Below are 21,586 nucleotides of genomic sequence, written 5' to 3' on the forward strand. Positions count from 1 at the left end.
CTCCCAAATCTGCCCGTCCCGTGCCAAAAACGCCCGGATTCCCAGACAGTACTTTCGTCTTCTAAAAGCTTCAAGGAAGGATGCACATCTTTTTCTAAGACCGGCGAAAAAGAGACCGGAGTCTCCCTAGAGACCGGCGATTCCTCAAGGACTTAATCGTCATTTAAGACCTTAGAAAACCCTAATTTATGTACCTAATCCCCACTATAAATACCCCATTAGTCTAATTAGAAGAGCATGTTCTTCTTAGCAATCTTTAGTGTAGTTAATATCAATCAAATCTCTCTTTAATTTTGTAATCAACATTTAATCAAGTTTTAATACAAGTTTTATTTCCTTAATCTCTCTCTTGTTCATCCTTTATTTTGGGTAATTGAAGATTATTTGGGTTATTATTGGGAGATTGACAACCTTCCAATCAAGCATCAAGTACTTCTTTTATTCTTTGCATTATTATTGGAATCATTAGTAGGTATAATTCTCTTAATCCCTTTTTAATTATTGTTAATCACTTTCATTTATTCATCATGTTTCACTTTGTTGGTATGATTGACAACCTTGCTAGCATGTTCAACATGATAATGAGTGAGTAGTTTCCTTAGCTAGGGTTAATGGGTAATTAGGGGAAACCAACATGGGGAATGATTCATGCTTAATTTAATATGTTTTCATAATTTATTTGCTTTCTTGTTGTGATCTCAACTTATGCACATGTTATGTTTGATGAAATGTGAGCCTATGAATATTTGCATTTTTACCCATCACTTATCTTTTCAATGAGACTTGTAAGACATAAACAACCTCGAGTCTCATTAGACCATGCATATAGTTGAGTAGGGAAGATTAAGTCGACTTGTAGGTGTTGTACAATCTAATCAATTCGGCTCTGGGACCCAAACATTCCTAGGATTGTAAGATATAAACCAACTCGATCCATCACAATAATAATTGCTTGCTTATAATTTGAGAATATGTTTGTATGATCAATTCCCATGAATCCCCTATGACCCCATGACACCCTAGTGCTTTTTATCAATTGTTTACATCCCTTTTAATTCATCTTGCTTGTTTACTTTCATTGCTATTTAGTTTAGTGATCTTCTACTTCAAACCCCAATTGTAACACCCTTAGACACCACTAGTTGCAATAAAAATCTCATCTCAATTCCCGTCCCTTGGGATCCGACCTTTACTTGCCTCTTTACTAATTGTAGAGTTGTTGGTGAAGTTATAAATTGTGTTTTGGTCTAGGTGCTCCTAACGACAAGTACTAAAAATTAAACCTCACGAGGGATCACGATCATTGGCATACACCTGGCGGAGATTGTTGACAAATTTTTCCACCAAGGTTGACTCAATCGGCTTGCTGACCAACTGGGTGCTTACCCTCCTCCAACGGGTTAAGAACTCGGTGAATCCCTCCTTGTCATTCTGGGTTAGGACCTCAAGGGTACGGGTGTTGGCTTGGATTTCGACATTGTCGGCATATTGCTTAGCAAATTCAACTGCGACCTCATCCCAAGTATTAAGGTTCTTCGGGTCAAGGGAGTAGTACCATTGGCGAGGGATCGGTTCCAAGGATGATAGAAAGATCCGGGTGAAAAGTTCATGTTTAACCCCTTTTATGGCCATGTAGTAATTGAAGGCTCGGATATGATTGAGTGAGTCCTCCACTCCGTTTAATTTGGGCACATCGGTCAAGGTAAAGTTGTCAGGTAGTTGATCCCCAACAGGTTCAAACTTTCGGTTGTTCTCAAGATGGATATTGTTACCCCGGGCTAGGAGCTGTTCTTCGAGGAGCTTGAGCCTTTTCTCAGTTTCAGTCAAAGGCGGAGTGTTGTGTTCTCCAACTTCTTTGTTTTCCAGGGTATCGATATGGGTCTCGACACGGTCCAGAGTGACCTTAAGAGCAGTGAGGAGGCTGGCTAGCTGAGCAGTCGTGACATCTCTGTTGTTATCATTATTGTTGTTGGACGAAGTTGAAGACGGGGCCATGGTTCTGAGGCCGAAAAACGGCTCATATTAAAACTCGATCTGACACGGCTCAAAGACTAAACACAGACAACATAAAGGACGAGACAAAGATCAGACTCAACAAGACGAGGGTGACCGTGTATGGTACCTCGGTGCTGACTCGATTTAAAATGTGACGGTGTTGACCGAACTTTGACACGCGTCCAACGTAGCGGCGTGACGACATTGGACGAGTCTCGTGGTGAGACGACTCATAAGTAAAGACCCATAAGTACGTTTGCTTCGACTCGATAGACACGAGGCGGAATTCGAATGGTGGACAAAAGTTTTCGAAAATAGAAATTTTCAAAAAGATTCATTTGTTGCTTTATGGACGGCTTCCGAAGAGAGGGATCTCCGCAAGTCGGTCAGTTCAAGGGGTTTTCTTAAGTTTGTTTGCGAAAGACGATTTTGAGTTTGAATCGGCTCCGAAAACAACGTACAGCTTCCCAAGACGGTTTTCGAAATTCAAAATTGTATGTTTTGAAAATCGGGTTTAAAATGTTTGAAGAGGTTTCGGGGACGGTGTATGGTCCTTGGGTTCTCGAAAGTGTCTCGAGAAAAGGGTGTGTGCTTTTCTCGGGTTTTGAAAGAGCCATTGTCGGTGCGAAACGGGTTAAAATCCGTGTCTAGACGCGGCGATTATAACAGCGTAAAAAGGTGATTTTAAATGGTTGTAGAAAACCGAGTTTGAAAATTGATGTGACCATAATTGGCGCATATTTAGCCCCCGAATTAGCCTTGTTTCCATGCTTTTTAGTGCTTATTTGGGTCATTTCTTATCTTTAGTTCTTTGTTTTGCATATTCTTTGAGATTTTGATCCCTTGGTAGGAAAGGAGTAAGAATCTTGCATTTTCATGGCAAAACGAGACTAAATTGATCGAATTCAATGACCAAGCATCAAGGAGAGACAAGATTAGAAGGCCTTTGTACATATCATAGTAGAAGAGCAATGTTGAGGAAAGATCCTTGAGTCCCCAAGGAAATCCCCAAGGAATTTATGAAGAAAAGGGAAGAAAAGAAGAAGTTACTATCTTTGATCGACAATCCGAGCGGATTGTCAACAATCCGCCCGTCCGGCCTGCTCTGCACAACTGAGCGTCCCGCACCGAATCCGCTCGGATTCCCCTCAACAATCCGTCCGGATTCCCAGAATCCGCTCGGATTCCACCGCCCAAATCCGGCCGTCCCGACCTTATTCCGCCCGGATTTCTTCACAAAGACGGATTGTGTTCTTCAAGCTACGAAAAGAGAAGCCCTTCTCTCAGAAAATACCGGGTCCTCCTTGCTCAACTTAAAAGTGTAATTACTAGTTTAGCCCTTAGTTAACCCTAATGCATCCTCCCTAATTTTCACTATAAATACCCCATTAGGCTAATTAGAGGAGCATGTTCTTCTTATCAATAATTAGTGTAGTTAATATCAATCAAATCTCTCTTCAATATTGTAATCAAGTATTAATCAAGTTTTAATCCAAGTTTTAGTTCTTTAATCTCTCTTTTGTTCATCCTTTATTTTGGGTAATTGAAGATTATTTGGGTTATTATTGGGAGATTGACAACCTCTCAATCTAGCATTCAAGTACTTCTATTATTCTTGCTTTATTATTGGAATCATTAGTAGGTATAATCTCTTAATCCCTTTTTAATTATTGTTAATTACTTTCATTTATTCATCATGTTTCATATTGTTAGTATGATTGACAACCTTGCTAGCATGATCAACATGATAATGAGTGAGTAGTCTCTTAGCTAGGGTTAATGGGTGATTAGGGGAAACCAACATGGGGAATGATTCATGCTTAAATTAATATGCTTTCATGTTTTATTTGCTTGCTTGTTTTGATCTCAACTCATGCACATGTTATATTTGATGAAATGCTAAGCCTATGAATCCTTGCATTTACTATCATCTCCTATCTTTTCAATGAGACTTGTAAGACATAACCCAACTCGAGTCTCATTAGACCATGCATGTTGTTGAGTAGGGAAGATTAAGTCGACTTGTAGGTGTTGTACAATCTAATCAATTCGGCTCCGGGACCCAAACTTTCCTAGGATTGTAAGATATAACCCAACTCAATCCATCACAACAATAATTTCTTGCTTATAATTTGAGAACATGTTTGTATGATCATATCCCATGATTCCCCTATGATCCCATGACACCCTAGTGCCTTTAATCAATTGTTTATACCCCTTTTTATTCATCTGGCTTGTTTATTTTCATTGTTATTCTAGTTTAGTAACCTTCTTCATCAACCCAATTTGTGACACCCCTTAGACACCACTAGTTACAATAGAAATCTCATTTCAACTCCCGTCTCTTGGGATCCGACCTTTACTTGCCTCTTTACTAATTGTAGAGTTGCTTGTTAAGCTATAAATTGTGTTTTGATTCGACCGTGACCAACGACCACATCTTAATTTGTGAACACTTAGCGGGATCGCATCAAAAATGGCGCCGTTGCCGGGGACGGTGTTTGTTTGACTTAGATTTCCTTTTTGTTATTAGTTGTGTCTTTCTTCGCCTTGAGGAAGTAAAACTCCTCAAGGTTTGTTCTAATTGTTTTTGAGTTGTTTGATATTTTGCATGTCTAGAAGGTTACAAAGTGATTTGTTACCTTTTGACCGTGAAATCGAAAGAACCTTGACGAACAATAGGAGACTTGTTAGGAGGAATTTGAGAGGTGTTAGTGAAGTTGTTCAACCCACTAGTGAGTTTGTCAATCCTTTCGCAATAGAAGGAGAAGAAAACCCATTACACAATACCCCACAAAATCCACCTACAATGCCAAAATTCTCGTCACACTCCGTACCCACCGAGGAGAATCTACCAAATGGTACTCCTACACCGCAACATCTCACCGGAAATTTTATTGCCAAGTCCGCCTTCATCCAACTAGTTGAGAGGAGCCAATTTGAGGGGATGCCTAGTGAGGACCCTCATTCTCATATGGAAACCTTTTGCGATTATTGTGATGCTATCTCTCAAACGGGCGTGACTCAAGACCAAATTAGATGGGTCTTATTTCCTTTTTCCTTAATCGGCACCGCAAAGCAATGGTTGAAGGGCCTTGATACGGCCACCCTTGGAATAGATTCTTGGAAGAAGTTAGCTCTAGCTTTCTACAAAAAATTCTACCCACCGGAAAAGACCAACATGCTAAGAGCTCAAATTACGGGTTTTAAGCAAAGGGATGAAGAGTCTTTGTATGAAGCTTGGGAGCGGTTTAAAGGTATTTGTCGCTCATGTCCTCACCATGGACTTAGCGAATGGTTTTTGGTACAACAATTTTGGAATGGTTTATATGAAGATTCTAGGAACATTCTTAATATGGGATCAAATGGAATGTTCACCGAGGTTGATGACAACCAAACTTGGAGCAAAATTGAAGAGATGGCAATCCACAATTCACAATATAGTAGGCCTCGCAAGGCTACTAGAGGAGGAAAGTATGAAGTGGACGTCGTTACTCAATTAGGTGCCCAACTAAGCTCCCATATCGATACAATCAACTTGAAGTTTGAACAAGCTATGGCTAGACTTGAGGAAAACTCAAAATCATCGAAGCATCATGTCAATGCTGAAGGAAATGTAGGTTCATATACATAAAACATACTCATATATGGCTAAACTAATTTGTCATAAAATTAAAACGGATCTTATGCATGCAAACAATAATATAAATAGAGGAGAAATCATGTCCTTACATTGTAGATTTCGGCTATTAGGGCACAAGAGAGATCACCTATCTCTTCTTGTTCTTGAGCTTTTCCAATGGAAGAATAAAGATCTAAGTGTAAGATCTCTCCCTATGCTTTATACCCAAGGCTCAACACTTAATCTAATTAATATTATAAGTACTAGTATAATATTAATGTAGTGAAAATTGAACCAAAATTATTTTGGTTTTAAGCTCCTAAAACCGTGTAGAGGAGAAGGAATTTTGGGAGTATTTTATCTCTCTAATTTAGCATTGAAAGTAGAGAGTGAATGTTTGTTTCTTACACTAGAAAAATAATAAGTGAATGAATGAATATTTTTTAGAGGAGAAAACTCTCTAAAAGGCACTAGGAAAACCGGTGGTGGGAGGGGCTTTTAGGGAGCCAATGCATGCCCATATTTGTCTTCACAAGATAAATAGGGTTGCATGGCTACTATTAGCTTTTAATCATTATGTTTTCTATTTAAAATATAAACACAATTTAAGCCTAATCCTCCTTCATTATTTCGGCACTTTTACATAATATGGAGTCCATATTATTTTTGTCAATTGTCTATATGTTACATGTCACATGTCACATATATTCGTTATGTAATTTTTAACATATTAAAAATTCAACGTATTATCAAAAATACGTCATATACAAAAATTGACTTAGTAATTTCATAATTACTTGTGCCAAAATATTTTACCATTTATAAATCACAACAGATTGTATTTATAATAATTCATTCAAATCCAATTGTTTCTTTAAACAATAATTTCATCCGAGTAATGATACAATTCGATTACTCAGACCGTATCTCATTTAATCACATTTCAATTTGATACGTAAATTTTACTTCCAAAATCGTCCGTCAATTTTCAAATAATTTAATCAACTCGTAACATTATACGATTGATTAAATAATCAATTAAGCGTATTGCCCTTTAGGTATGACCTAGGGGGTCAACTGATCACCACCGTCACACGACAGTAATGTCAAACTCTAGTCAGCCAATCATTACCGATATATGTTGACCAGTTACTTGTAACAATATTACTTCCCAATTGTATTCATTTTAATGAGACTTAAACATGTGATCATCATGATCAACAGTCGTGATCGCATTATTGTCGGAGGACACATATTCCAACAATCTCCCACTTGTCCTCGACAAGTGTGCGTCACCAATTCTCTTGTCCTATTACTATCTCCCACTCAATGCAAGGTGTCTTTCAGGTCGTACTTGCAAGTGATCATATCGAGAGTGGTTTCCTCGATCCGGAGAATAAGCGATTGACCGGATTTATCCACTCTGGATGCCATCGAGCGTGGCCACGCATTTCCGATTCATTACTCCTCGAGTGGCCCTGAGATATTGTTATAACCACTAGGGGTGGACAATTCTTATCGCACTCATTCCTTGCTAGCCACGACCATCATAACCCAAAATATGCCCATTTGACCCCATTTACGAAGGTCGTAGTAACACAAATCAAAGTTAATCGAAATCGTGCCATCTTAGGCGAATAGTCTTTAGTCAAAAGAATCGACCCATTTGAATACTATAGTAGCTCTCGCCACGACCAGGCTATATAAATTTGCGAGAACTCTATAAGCGGTCATTAGGCCCGACAAAATGTTCTTAACGATGCCTATGTGATCGACTTGTCATCTCACATGACTCTATGGCACTTGAACTTGCCATCAATCGCCTCACACTCTAGTCACTTCGAGACGTCACCCCATACAAGTGACTATGGGCAAATACTATGTTAATCCGTGTTCACTTTAACGGGGTTCAATTGTCTCTACAACTCGTTTGGATGTAACAAAGTATAAATTAAAGATAAAAGACAAATGCGATTATGAACATGAACAAAAACAACACTTTTATTTCATTTCAAAATCTAACAAAAATTTGGTACACGTTTAAGTCCCATGGACGTAACATGTCCATCATGCTTAGCCTGCGATAAAGGCTTGGTGAGCGGATCGGCTATGTTGTCATCCGTCCCAACCTTACAAATCGCAATTTCCTTTCTTTCAATGAAATCTCTTATTACATGATACTTTCTAAGTACATGTCTAGATCTATTACTAGACTTTGGCTCCTTAGCTTGGAAGATCGTCCCACTATTATCACAATAGAGAGTGATGGGATCATCGGCGGTAGGTACTACTTTTAGACCTTCCGTGAATTGCTTGATCCACATAGCTTCCTTGGCGAGCTTCCCGATCTTTGCTATGTACTCACCTTCGTTGTAGAATCCATGATTCTGACTTCCTTGAAGCTTCTCCAGCTTACGGCACCACCATTGAGCATAAACACGAAACCAGCTTGTGATTTCAAGTCATCTCTATCTGTTTGAAAACTTGAGTCCGTGTATCCAGTAACACGCAACTCAGTGTCTCCTCCAAACACAAGGATAGAATCCTTAGTTCTTCTCAAGTACTTAAGGATGTTCTTGACAGCAATCCAGTGACTCTCACCTGGATTTCCTTGATATCTACTCGTCATGCTCAAGGCATATGAGACATCAGGACGTGTGCATAACATGGCATACATGATTGATCCAACAGCGGAAGCATAAGGGATCAACTTCATGCGTTCAACATCATGGGGCTCGGAGGGAGATTGAGTCTTGCTCAATATCGTCCCGGTTACCATAGGTACCAAACCCCTTTTGGATTTGTCCATGCTGAACCGTCGAAGAATCTTATCTACATAAGACTCTTGACTTAGTGCCATTATCCTCTTGGATCTGTCTCTATAGATCCGGATACCTAATATGCGTTGTGCCTCTCCTAAATCCTTCATTTGGAAGTGGTTACCTAACCACTTCTTAACAGAAGACAACATTGGAATATCATTTCCAATGAGTAGTATGTCATCGACATACAAGATTAGGAACACAACATTGCTCCCACTGAATTTCATGTATAAACATGGTTCCTCAATATTTCGAGTGAAACCATTTTCCTTTATAACATGATTGAATCGATGATTCCAACTTCTAGATGCTTGCTTAAGACCATAAATGGATCTCTTAAGCTTGCACACTTTGTTAGGATTTTTAGAATCAACAAAACCTTCGGGTTGTATCATGTACACCTCCTCTTCTAAATGCCCATTTAGAAAAGCGGTTTTGACATCCATTTGCCATATTTCATAATCATGAAATGCGGCGATCGCTAACAAAATTCGTATGGATCTTAGCATGGCTACGGGGGCGAAGGTCTCATCATAATGGAGACCTTGGACTTGGGTAAATCCTTTTGCCACTAGCCTAGCTTTGTAGACATCGTCATGTCCTTCTATGCCATTCTTGACTTTGAATATCCATTTGCATTGAAGGGGTCTTGCCCCTTTAGGCAAATCTACCAAGTCCCAAACTTGGTTTTCAAGCATAGAATCCATTTCGGACTTCATGGCTTCAAGCCATAAGGTGGAATTAGGACTAGAGATTGCGGCCTTGTAGGTGGCGGGCTCATCACTTTCCATAAGCAACACATCGAGTGTTCCATCTTCCTCGATAAGTCCCACATATCGATCGGGATGGCGAATAACTCGGCCCGTCCTTCTTAGTGGAGGAGGTACAACCGCGTTAGACGACGAAGGAACATCTTCTTGCGTCTCTATCTCGGTTTGTGGCTCTTGAACTTCGTCAAGTTCAAAATTTCTCCCACTCTGTCTCTTAGAAATAAATTGACTTTCTAAGAAGACAGCCTCACTAGACACAAACACTTTGTTTTCTTGAGGTTTGTAGAAGTAGTAACCTCGAGAGGTCAAAGGATAACCTACAAAGATGCATTTTTCGGATCTTGGGGCAAGCTTGTTGTCGGGTTTAGCCTTGACGTAAGCATCACATCCCCAAATTTTCATATAGGATAGATTAGGAACTCTTCCTTTCCATGTCTCAAATGGAGTCTTTTCGGTGGCCTTAGTGGGACTATTATTTAAAGATAGAATTGCAGTTTGGATTGCAAATCCCCAAAACGAGTTCGGTAACTCGGTTTGACTCATCATGGATCGAACCATATCAAGTAGGGTTCGATTCCTCCTTTCGGCAACACCATTCAGTTGTGGTGTTCCGGGTGGAGAGAGTTGTGATATAATGCCACAACCTTTCAAGTGTGAATCAAATTCAAGACTAAGGTATTCACCACCACGATCGGATCGTAGTGCCTTAATCCTTTTGTTCAATTGGTTCTCTACTTCGTTTTGGAATTCCTTGAATTTCTCAAATGCTTCACTCTTGTGTTTCATTAAATAGATATACCCATACCTACTTAAGTCATCGGTGAAGGTTATAAAGTAGTCATAATTACCACGAGCGGTGATACTCATTGGTCCGCATACATCGGTGTGTATGAGTCCTAATAGTTCACTAGCCCGTGTCCCTTTACCACTAAAAGGATTACGAGTCATTTTGCCAAGTAGGCAATATTCGCATGTACCAAATGCTTGATAATCAAAAAGGTGTAATCACATTAGTTGAAATTAATCTTTTGATGCGATTCTCGTTTATGTGACCTAATCGACAATGCCAAATGAACGCTTCACTTGGGTCACTTGATTTGAGTTTCTTTGATTGTATGTTATAAATATCATTTGTTGGATTTGAGGTCTCTAAAATGTAAATGCCATTAATGGAAGAAGCTTGGCCAATAACCAAATCATTCCTAGAAATAGTACAACGATTGTTCTTAATGACAAAACAAAAACCGTCCATGTCTAGCATGGCGATTGAAATAATGTTTTTAGAGAGCGTAGGCACATAAAAACAATTATGCAAATACAACTCAAATCCATTTGGCAAAGCTAGAACATAAGTTCCTTTGGATTCGGCCGCTACCCGAGCTCCATTTCCAAGGCGTAGATCCACATCTCCCTTGCTAAGCCTCTCCACATCTCTTAAACCCTGTAAATGATTACAAAGGTGAGAACCACAACCGGTATCTAGTACCCATGTCGTAGTGGAAGTATAATTTATATCAATAACATAAATTTCTTTAGGAATTGTACCTTTTGGAGTAATGAGTCCTTCCCTTATATTTTGCAAATACATAGGGCAATTCCTAAGCCAATGTCCCATGCCATAGCAATAATGGCACTCATCATTAACTTGCTTGAAGTTTTTTGATTTTCTTACCTTTCTTCTTGAACCTCTTGCCCTTTGAAGCAAGAACTTGATTGCTAGAGCTCCCACTAGCTTTGGCATCTTTATCTTCCAGAGACAAAGATCCTATAGATCGTATGAGGTGGTCTTCCTGAGACGGACTCACACGAGGTCTAGTAGTAGTGGGTGGTTTAGAAGTGGTGATGAAATTAAGGTTTCCATCCGAACCTATCCCGAAATGAAGTTCTCTAGTTGTATCGAATTTGTTGTTGGAGCAAACGTCATCAAGAACATTGTGGTAGGACTCAATAGTTATAGGTGCGGTAGCATTTGATGGATTCATTGTAAAAACTACAAATATGGAGGAAAAGGAAATATTAACATTTGACTTTTTAAATCATACTTGCAAATTAACAAGATATGAACATTTATATAGTGACCTCTACCCAACTATAATAAATGATTCCAAGACCCAAATTCATATCAACTTAGGCACGGGGTAGCCGATGAAACCCTCATCAATATAACTCGGTGGATTAACTTTTTAATCGATTCTACTTTTAGAACTCTTGGTCGATAAAATTACTCTAATATTTATCTATAGCCCAAAACACATCAACAAGGGCAAAGGGTAGCCGATGAAACCCTTATCAATTACTTTTGTTGAGTTCAATCCAAATTTCGAATAAATGTGTCCATTATCCAAACCCATATTAATTTAGGCACGGGGTAGCCAATGAAACCCTCATCAACATGAATTCGGTGGATTAGACATTTATCACCCACTTCCCCTACGTAACAAGGTTTGTACCCGGGGTAGCCGAGTGCACTCCCTCGCGAAATAGGTTTTCATGGTTTCTACTATTTGGTAAGGCTATGTCTCAATTAGTTGTTTTAGCGAGAGGTCATGTCAATTTATTATCTATCACGTTTTAAGTGAACTAAAGCGGTGAACTACGATAATTGAATTGACACGGTCGATAAACTCGATAAAATAACAATGCATGTTTAGTTATGGCGATTTAGCGATGCATGTGACATAAAATAAAATGCAAGCATAAAAGTAAATAAATCCTAGTATGGCCTTTCCTAAAATAGAAAAACTATTAATCTATTACATATTCGGAAACCAACTCCATTGGTCCCTTGAACTTCGGTTGTGGCACGCATCTCGAGGTAACACCGTCTTTATGTATCGCCATTCTTGAAGTAATCCGTCTTTTGGAACTCCGGAATGAATAAAATTACATAATAAATTACATAATTTCCTATTATACATTTGTAACTAAAATAAAATAAATCTATTAAATTACAAAACGGTGATACGAGATCACAATAAAAATTACAACCGAATCGATATTCCCATACATTTCGCGAAATACCAATTAAAATCTAAGGCCATACTAAGTAAAATTACATAATTCAAAATTACATAAATTAAAATTATGACAATCATAAAGAAAAATGCAGCATTATAATATGTATGAACATGCTCAATTTTTATGCTAAATCGCCTTTTAATTAGCCAATATCGTATATTACTCGGTTTTTACGGATTTGCGTGATTTCAACATTTTATAATCACAAAAATGCATAAACTCATATTTATGCATAAGTTAATTACCTTAACCTCTTAGGACTCAAAATATAGTCTCCACTAGTAATTTGACCATAATTAACTTTTATTTACAAAATTGTTCATAAATGGACCAAAATTACAAAAAATAAGCTATTAAACTTCAAATAAATCCAAAAATTTCAAATAAATTCAAAATTCAAAATTTAAATTCATGAACATTCTGGAAAAAATCCATGACACTCATAATGTTCAAAATCTTAGGTTAAAAATTTCGAAATTTTTTTCCGGAAAAACAATGTTGCGGTTTATCGATTTTTAATAAAATAATCATAAAAACATGGAAAAATTATTTTCATAAACTTTTCAATTTAGATCTGAAAAATATAATAAAATGCAACATTAGACGTTTTTCCTAAGTCATAGATTATGTTTTATTAATTTTCCACTAATAATGTCACTATTTATGCTATTTTTCTTCAAAAATTCATAAATCATGCAAAAAGATTTCTTTATAGCCAATTATTTTACACACATCTTGTAAAATTGCATGTGACAACATATTAATTTTCTATGACCAGATTCGAAATTTAACTCATATTAACCTATTTTTCACCTAAATCCGAATTTAATAATGAAAAATTCATTTTTCGAGCATAACAAGTCCAAAAATTATGAAAATTTACAGGTTATCTCAAAATAATATATGTGACAACATATCCAAAAACCAAGTGAAAATTCGAAGTATAGCTATTTTTAGACCAAAAATGACATTTTTACTCATAAAATCACATTTAAATGTCATTATTATAAAATATGAACAATAAAAATCCGAAAAATTAACCAAAATATCCTAAAACACTTTAGGACCAGAAATATTAATATGCATGTAATAATTTCGTGATATATCATAATAACACAAATTTTACAAGTTTTATTTGTTATTCATATAACTCGGAAAAACTTTTAACCAATTTGCATGCAAACAACCGTGGCTCTTGATACCGATTGAAGGAAATGTAGATTCATATACATAAAACATACTCATATATGTCTAAACTAATTTGTCATAAAATTAAAACGGATCTTATGCATGCAAACAATAATATAAATAGAGGAGAAATCATGTCCTTACATTGTAGATTTCGGCTATTAGGGCACAAGAGAGATCACCTATCTCTTCTTGTTCTTGAGCTTTTCCAATGGAAGAATAAAGATCTAAGTGTAAGATCTCTCCCTATGCTTTATACCCAAGGCTCAACACTTAATCTAATTAATATTATAAGTACTAGTATAATATTAATGTAGTGAAAATTGAACCAAAATTATTTTGGTTCTAAGCTCCTAAAACCGTGTAGAGGAGAAGGAATTTTGGGAGTATTTTATCTCTCTAATTTAGCATTGAAAGTAGAGAGTGAATGTTTGTTTCTTACACTAGAAAAATAATAAGTGAATGAATGAATATTTTTTAGAGGAGAAAACTCTCTAAAAGGCACTAGGAAAACCGGTGGTGGGAGGGGCTTTTAGAGAGCCAATGCATGCCCATATTTGTCTTCACAAGATAAATAGGGTTGCATGGCTACTATTAGCTTTTAATCATTATGTTTTCTATTTAAAATATAAACACAATTTAAGCCTAATCCTCCTTCATTATTTCGGCACTTTTACATAATATGGAGTCCATATTATTTTTGTCAATTGTCTATATGTTACATGTCACGTGTCACATATATTCGTTATGTAATTTTTAACATATTAAAAATTCAACGTATTATCAAAAATACGTCATATACAAAAATTGACTTAGTAATTTCATAATTACTTGTGCCAAAATATTTTACCATTTATAAATCACAACAGATTGTATTTATAATAATTCATTCAAATCCAATTGTTTCTTTAAACAATAATTTCATCCGAGTAATGATACAATTCGATTACTCAGACCGTATCTCATTTAATCACATTTCAATTTGATACGTAAATTTTACTTCCAAAATCGTCCGTCAATTTTCAAATAATTTAATCAACTCGTAACATTATACGATTGATTAAATAATCAATTAAGCGTATTGCCCTTTAGGTATGACCTAGGGGTCAACGATCACCACCGTCACACGATAAATAATGTCAAACTCTAGTCGACCAATCATTACCGATATATGTTGACCAGTTGACAGTAACAATATTACTTCCCAATTGTATTCATTTTAATGAGACTTAAACATGTGATCATCATGATCAACAGTCGTGATCGCATTATTGTCGGAGGACACATATTCCAACAAATGCCATGACGGCATCCTCATCAATCCCAAGTGGGATATGTGAGAATTGTGGAACTTTGGGACATGACCAAAGTGAGTGAAGGGGAACAACCGAACAAGTGAATGCTTTCCAAGCATATAAAAGTGGTACCCCTTATTCAAATTTTTACAATGAAAACACCAAGTTCCATCCAAATCTCTCATACAAAAGCCAAAATGTTCAAAACCCTCAAACAACATACACTCCACCACCCATGAGAAACCAAAATCAAAGACCCTTTTACAATCAAAACCAAGGTTACCAAAATCAAAATCCATACAATCACCAAAATGACCAAGGTTTTGATGTCCAAAAAGCGGTCCTCCAAATGCAAAAGAATCAACAAGAATTTTTCACCCAAATGCAAAAAGATAGCCAAGCAAAAGAAACCACCATCAACAACATTCTAGCTCACACCAAGATGTTGGAAACACAATTGACTCAACTAGCATCTTCAAGCTCACAAAGACAAAAGGGGCAATTACCACCTCAAAGTAATCCCCCTAGACATGAAACGGTTAGTGCCATTCACTTGAGAAGTGGTACAAGGTATGAAGCACCGAAGAAGCAAGTTGAGGATGAAGTTGTGGAAGCTAGTGAAAAGGAAGAAATTGTGCAAAACTCCAAAGAAGGAGAATCATCAAAAGAAGAAAGTTCAAAGAAAAATGAAGACAAGGCCAAAGAAAAGGAGCCCATTGTGATTAGACTTCCTTTTCCAAGTTGTCAAGCCAAGCCCAAATTTGATGATCAACTTGGAAAGTTCATGGAAATTGTGAAGAATTTAGAAGTCTCAATTCCTTTCACGGAATTAATCAACCACGTTCCGGCCTATGCGAAGTACATGAAAGATATCCTCACAAAGAAGAAGTCGATCCGGAAACTTGAGACTATCGCCTTCACTAAGGTGAGTAGTGCAATACTTCAAGGGAGTTCACCTCCAAAGTTAAAGGATCCGGGAAGCTTCTCAATACCGTGTACCATTGGCGACACGACGATCAACAAAGCCTTATGTGATCTAGGGGCTAGTGTGAGTGTCATGCCGTACTCGGTGAGTAAAAGGTTGGGGATGGGAGAGCTTAAATGCACCAACATCACACTCCAAATGGCCGATAGATCGACGAAGACACCGTTAGGGATATGGGAAGATGTCCCCGTGCGAATTGGGAAGTTTTTCATCCCGGTGGACTTTGTCATTGTTGATATGGAGGAAGATTCCAACATTCCAATCATCCTAGGAAGACCTTTCCTACACACCGCCGGTGCGGTGATTGATGTGAAACATGGAGAGCTCACTCTAGAAGTGGGAGATGAAAGCATAACTTTCAATCTTGACAAGACTATGAGAGCTCCTCGTTTGCATGAGCCATGTTTCATGATTGATCATTATAGCCGAAAAGATGAAAGGAAGAAATCGGAACTCCAATGGAAGAAGAAAGTTGAAGATGCTCCATTCAAAGAGCAAGTGAATAGTAACAAGGAGAGCTTGCTAAGCTCATCAAAATCAACCAAGGAAGAAGAGGATGGACTCATTGGCTAAGAGAAGAAATTGGGAGAGTTGTCTCCATCTAAGCAAGAGATTTTCAATGATCAACTCAATGAAGTTTGTGGTCTTTGGGACGACGAATTTGAAGGGATTTTTAATCCCTACATTGGACATGCCATCGATCATGATCAACAACAAGGGCCACGGTCTATTGAGGACCTCTACCATAATAATGAACAAGCTTTTGATTACTTCTTCAAGGTGTTGAGCAACATCAACAACACCTTGAACATGCCCCCTTGACATCTCATCAAGAATGAGAGTTTGGTGGAGTCCTCCCTAAACCACCACTTGTAAATATTTCTAACTCCCTAACTTACATTTCAATTCTTGTATTGCATTTTTTGTCATCTTTGGATTTTTAGTTACTTTGATCAAAATAATTGTCATGTAAGAGAGAAGTGAGGGAGGGACTAACAATTTCAATTGATGTGTAGTGCTTTACCTTAGTGTGGGGATGGCAATTGCCTAGGCTATCCATGCCTTAGTAGTGCCCCCACAATGAAGAACACAAGACTTGAAGAAAGAATGGAAGAATGATAAAGGGAATGCGCTGTGCACGGGTGGAACTGAATCCGTGTACATAGGGGAAGAATCCGAGTGGATTCCCAAGAATCCGCCGTCTTATGCAAACGAGCGTCCCCTGCGAGAAAAGACGCCGTCCCGAATCGAGCTGAATTTTGAAATTTTCTTGATGTTAAAGAATCCGAGCGGATTTCTGAAAATCCGCCCGTCCTGAAGAATCCGTCCGTCTTGTGAGAAAGACGCCAGTCTTTGCAGCTGAGGAAAACAAGCAAATTTCTCTGGACAGAAATCCGTCCGTCCTTGAGCAAATCCGCCCGTCCCGTGTTCAGCAAATCCGAGCGGATTGTACCAAATCCGCCCGTCTTTAGGCGAGTTTTTGCAAAGGTAGAAGAAGCAGAATCCGCACGGATTGAGCCTAATCCGCACGGATTGCCCCCTAGATTTTGAAATTTCGGCCTCTTTATAACCCCTCCCACCTTCATTCATTCATTCATTCATTCATTCATAAACACTACCCACAACATCAAAACCCTCATCCTCTCCATCATAAAAACAAAAACCCTCAACAACATTCACCAAAATCAAATCAAACCATCCTTCCAACAACAATTTAATCACTCCTTCTTCAACAAAAATCAAAACCAAGAACAAAATCTTCAACCTTTGAGTCGATTTTTGTTTTCATAAAGGCAAAGCCTTTCACCTTCAAATCGATTTGGGCATACTACAAATTGAAGATTTTTCACTCTTTTCTTGGTTAAGCTCATCAATGGCAAGGACTAAGGGTGCAACAAAGGCAACAAAGGCACCAAAGGCTAAAGCACTCTCACAAAGGCAAAAGGCTCTTCAAACAAAGAAAGCTTTGGCTATGGTGGTGGCAACACCAAACTTGGAAGTGCAACAACAACAACAACCTTCTATGGGACCATCAACATCTTCTACTCCGGTAATTAATCAACTTTTGCATTATCCGGAGGTAACTTTTATTTCCGATACCCATAGAAATACCTTTGTCAAGTTTGCTATGAAATCTATTCAATCCACCAAATTCATATGTAAAGATGCCTTGGAAAAATTGGGTGTTCTTGAACAAACAAAAGCCTTTTTCAAAGCCATGGGATTGAAGAAATTGTTTGAAACAAAGGAATTGACATACCCCTCCCTTGTCTTGGAATTTTTAAGTTCTTTGAAAGTCACCAAAGTTGAGAATAGAGAAAATCTCGAGTTTCGTCTAGCTAATGTTAGTAGACGCATTACCTTTACGGAATTAGGTGAAATTTTGGGTCTTAGTGATGAATCGAGTTATCTTAAGCATTATGGAAAGTATGACCCGAGCCTCTTTGGGAGGCAATCTCCGGGAAGAAATTTGAGGATTTTCATGCATGTCGTGCTCTTTTGGTCCATCATCCGGGCATAAGAGTATGGCACAAGGTTGTGGGAAATACCATAATTGCTAGGAAAGACACCAATCATTTCACAAGACTTGATTTTATTCTCCTTGAATCGGCTTTGAATATCGGAAGAATTCATACCAAGCCTTACAATTCTTTGAGGCTCTTGGTAGAAAGATGGCTTAATGTTGATAATGGGAAGAAGGGCACGACCGTTATTGTCAATGGCGGCCTAGTCACGGTCCTAGCTAAGCACTTTGATCCTAATTTCAATAAGGATAAGAAGTACAAAGCAAAGGAAGGTGGCCATCTTATTGATATGCATATTATGATTCACAAGTTCAAGTGGGTTGCCCATAACCCCCTTGACACTAAGTATGGATGGCTAACTAGTGAAGCTAGATCGTTCACCTTGCCCTCGAAGATTTGCCGCCTAAGCGTCCACCGGACCAATTATTTACTTCCCCTTTCCGAAGAAGCCGAGTATATCATTCAACAACAAAAGGGTGATCTTGAAACCCCCTCCTCTTCCATTGTCATACCACCTTACCCCTTTAAGTATGAAGAGTTCAAGCCGGAAGGAATTGAAATTGGGAAAGACTATGTGACTCTTCTCATGCAAGCAATGCACAAGCAAGCCTATGAAGATCGGAAAAATGCGTATTTGGCTCAATATCCACCTCTCCTACATCTAGCTAGGCAAGGACTCCTTGATCCATCTTGTCCTTTGCCTAGTTGGGCGGATAGAGAAGTCTTATTTCCGGGTGCATCTAGGGACGTGGTGGGAGACAATGAGGTTGTTGGAAATGATGAAGAAGTTGATGATAATATTGAGGAAGATGCGAGTGAAGATGGAGAAAGAAATGGTGAAGATGATGATGAGCAAGATGAGGAAGAAAGTGAAGAAGCAAATGACAAGGAAAGTGGCAATGTGTCCACTTCCCATGAGGGAAGTGGTGATGATGATAGCATGATGGAAGACTAGCAAGCCTTGGAGACTCCTACACTCCCATGGTTTGTCTATATCTCTTTGTATTTTATTTCATTTTGATCATTGTTGGTTTAGTCCTAGCCCCATCAAAGGACTCACACCTCGATACCATTGAGGTGTTCTTATCTTATTGTTCCCATTTGTAAAATCCAAAATGACAAACTAGTTTCATGCATAGCATAGTGTGTGCATGAACTATACCCATCCTTGGACATTAGCAATAGTGTCTCACTCGGTTTGGGGAAGTTAATGCATACGCAACGGGAGGTAATCTAAATTATCCTCTCCGTCATAACAAAAACCATGCATCATGTAGTGTAGCTTAGTATAGATTGCATTTAGTATAGAAATCATGCATCATCTTTGCATAATTTCCATCATTTTGGCCATTGAGGACAATTCCCATATTAGTGTGGGGATGGGAATTCTAACATTTAACTCTTATTCAAAAACCCATAAAAATTGAAAAATTTCAAAAATCATAAAAATTGAAAAATTGAAAACCCAAAAACAAGTTCATTTCCTTTGTATATATTGTCTTGTATATATTGTGTTTGTTTTATCCTTGTTCACATTGATTGACTACGCCACATCCGAGACATGAGGATATTGAAGACCGCATGGTATGATCTTTCCAATCTCCTTTTTCCTCTTTATGTTAATGACTATGTGGCTTTATTTAGATTGATGCGGTATAACAATGTGAATCTAGGACTTGCATTTAGTTTATATGTCATATTAGTTGGTAGAATCATTTACATTAGGATGTTTATATGTTAGTTGCATCATGGCATGTAGTTTGCATGTTAGAAAATTTTGCGAAACCGTCTATTTGGGAAGCTTGACAAGTGTATATAGGCCCTAGTAGATGCTTTTTCTTCTTAAGACTTTGCTTTTTAGAATACTTGTAAAACACCCTAGAATGTGTCATGCTAGTATCCTTTGACCCATGGATTAAGGCCTAGTCAAGAGTACCTTGTGGTGTGATAACTCCTTGGCTACCGTTTATTCCAAGGTGACCCTTGAAACCATACAACCATCCATCATCCATGTTCTACCATACATTTTATCAACAAAAGGGAATGGGCACAAAAACAAATCAATTCGAGTTCAATGAAATGAAAAAGTGAAAGAAAGTTTGCAAAAATGCATCAAAAGAAAAGAGGAGCAAAAATAGAACTCCTAAGCTTCAAATACAAGGCACCCTCGTTACTAATTGGGGTGACTTTAAAAATGTTCAAAAAGAAATGCAAAAAAGTTGTCAAGTATTGACTTTGAAAATGTTCAAAAAGAAATGGCAAAGAAAGTGTTCTCAAATGTCAAATGCCACAAGAAATTGGAAAAAAAAAACAAAAACAAAAGCAAACTCCCAAAAGTGAAACTCAATTATCTATTGATCCCTTTATCCATCATATTCATTTTTGTGCATGGTAGAGAGGGGACGACCCTTCTTCTTGTCTAGGCAAGAGGGGGAATTCCGCGATCCTCCAGTGTTTCTAACACCATAGGGAGTCTACTCTTGACAAAAGCATTTAACGATTGAGGACAAAGGTACCCTAGCTTGACACATTTTGGAGGTGATTTATTGGTATCCTTCTAGGCTTAGTAGTTTGAACAAATTGCATCTATGAAGGATTGTGTACCCTTGAATTGCTTCCCTTGTAGATAATTTCCGCCACTTGATGAGGGAGTGGCTATTCTTTTTGTAGATGCATCCATTATGTGTTTTTGTGTGCTTAATGTTTGGATGTGTCGCCATTTTGGCAAGACCCACCTTGCCTTGCAAGAAGGCATCCTACCTCATGGTTGTCTTGTTGTGAGTTGAAGGGGCGGAGTGAGACCCGCTAATTGTCTCATATCGGCTATATTATTAGGATAGGTTAGTATTGGTCCTAGTCTTTGTCACCTCTTTACTCGGGACGAGCAAAGGTTCGGTTTGGGGATATTTGATGTGACCATAATTGGCGCATATTTAGCCCCGAATTACCATTGTTTCCATGCTTTTTAGTGCTTATTTGGGTCATTTCTTATCTTTAGTTCTTTGTTTTGCATATTCTTTGAGATTTTGATCCCTTGGTAGGAAAGGAGTAAGAATCTTGCATTTTCATGGCAAAACGAGACTAAATTGATCGAATTCAATGACCAAGCATCAAGGAGAGACAAGATTAGAAGGCCTTTGTACATATCATAGTAGAAGAGCAATGTTGAGGAAAGATCCTTGAGTCCCCAAGGAAATCCCCAAGGAATTTATGAAGAAAAGGGAAGAAAAGAAGAAGTTACTATCTTTGGACGACAATCCGAGCGGATTGTCAACAATCCGCCCGTCCAGCCTCTGCACAATCCGAGCGTCCCGTACCTGAATCCGCTCGGATTCCCCCTCAACAATCCGTCCGGATTCCCCAGAA

The 21,586-nt window shown here is 38.1% G+C and overlaps 1 protein-coding gene and 1 non-coding gene across 2 annotated transcripts; one reads left to right on the forward strand and one right to left on the reverse strand.

Annotated features, from left to right (window-relative positions):
* Nucleotides 1–155: 155 nt before the first annotated feature.
* LOC141627285 (uncharacterized) lies at nt 156–15,359 on the forward strand. The gene is made up of 2 exons (XM_074440626.1): nt 156–6,765; nt 14,598–15,359. The coding sequence occupies exon 1, from the start codon at nt 4,607–4,609 to the stop codon at nt 5,627–5,629; it is 1,023 nt and encodes a 340-aa protein (XP_074296727.1). The 5' UTR covers nt 156–4,606; the 3' UTR covers nt 5,630–6,765; nt 14,598–15,359.
* On the reverse strand, nt 5,177–5,283 carry LOC141634717 (small nucleolar RNA R71). Its single transcript, XR_012539442.1, has one exon. It is a non-coding gene; the product is annotated as a small nucleolar RNA R71 (small nucleolar RNA).
* Nucleotides 15,360–21,586: the final 6,227 nt, after the last annotated feature.

This window comes from Silene latifolia, chromosome Y, assembly GCF_048544455.1.
Source record: "Silene latifolia isolate original U9 population chromosome Y, ASM4854445v1, whole genome shotgun sequence".
Taxonomy (NCBI): Eukaryota; Viridiplantae; Streptophyta; class Magnoliopsida; order Caryophyllales; family Caryophyllaceae; genus Silene; species Silene latifolia.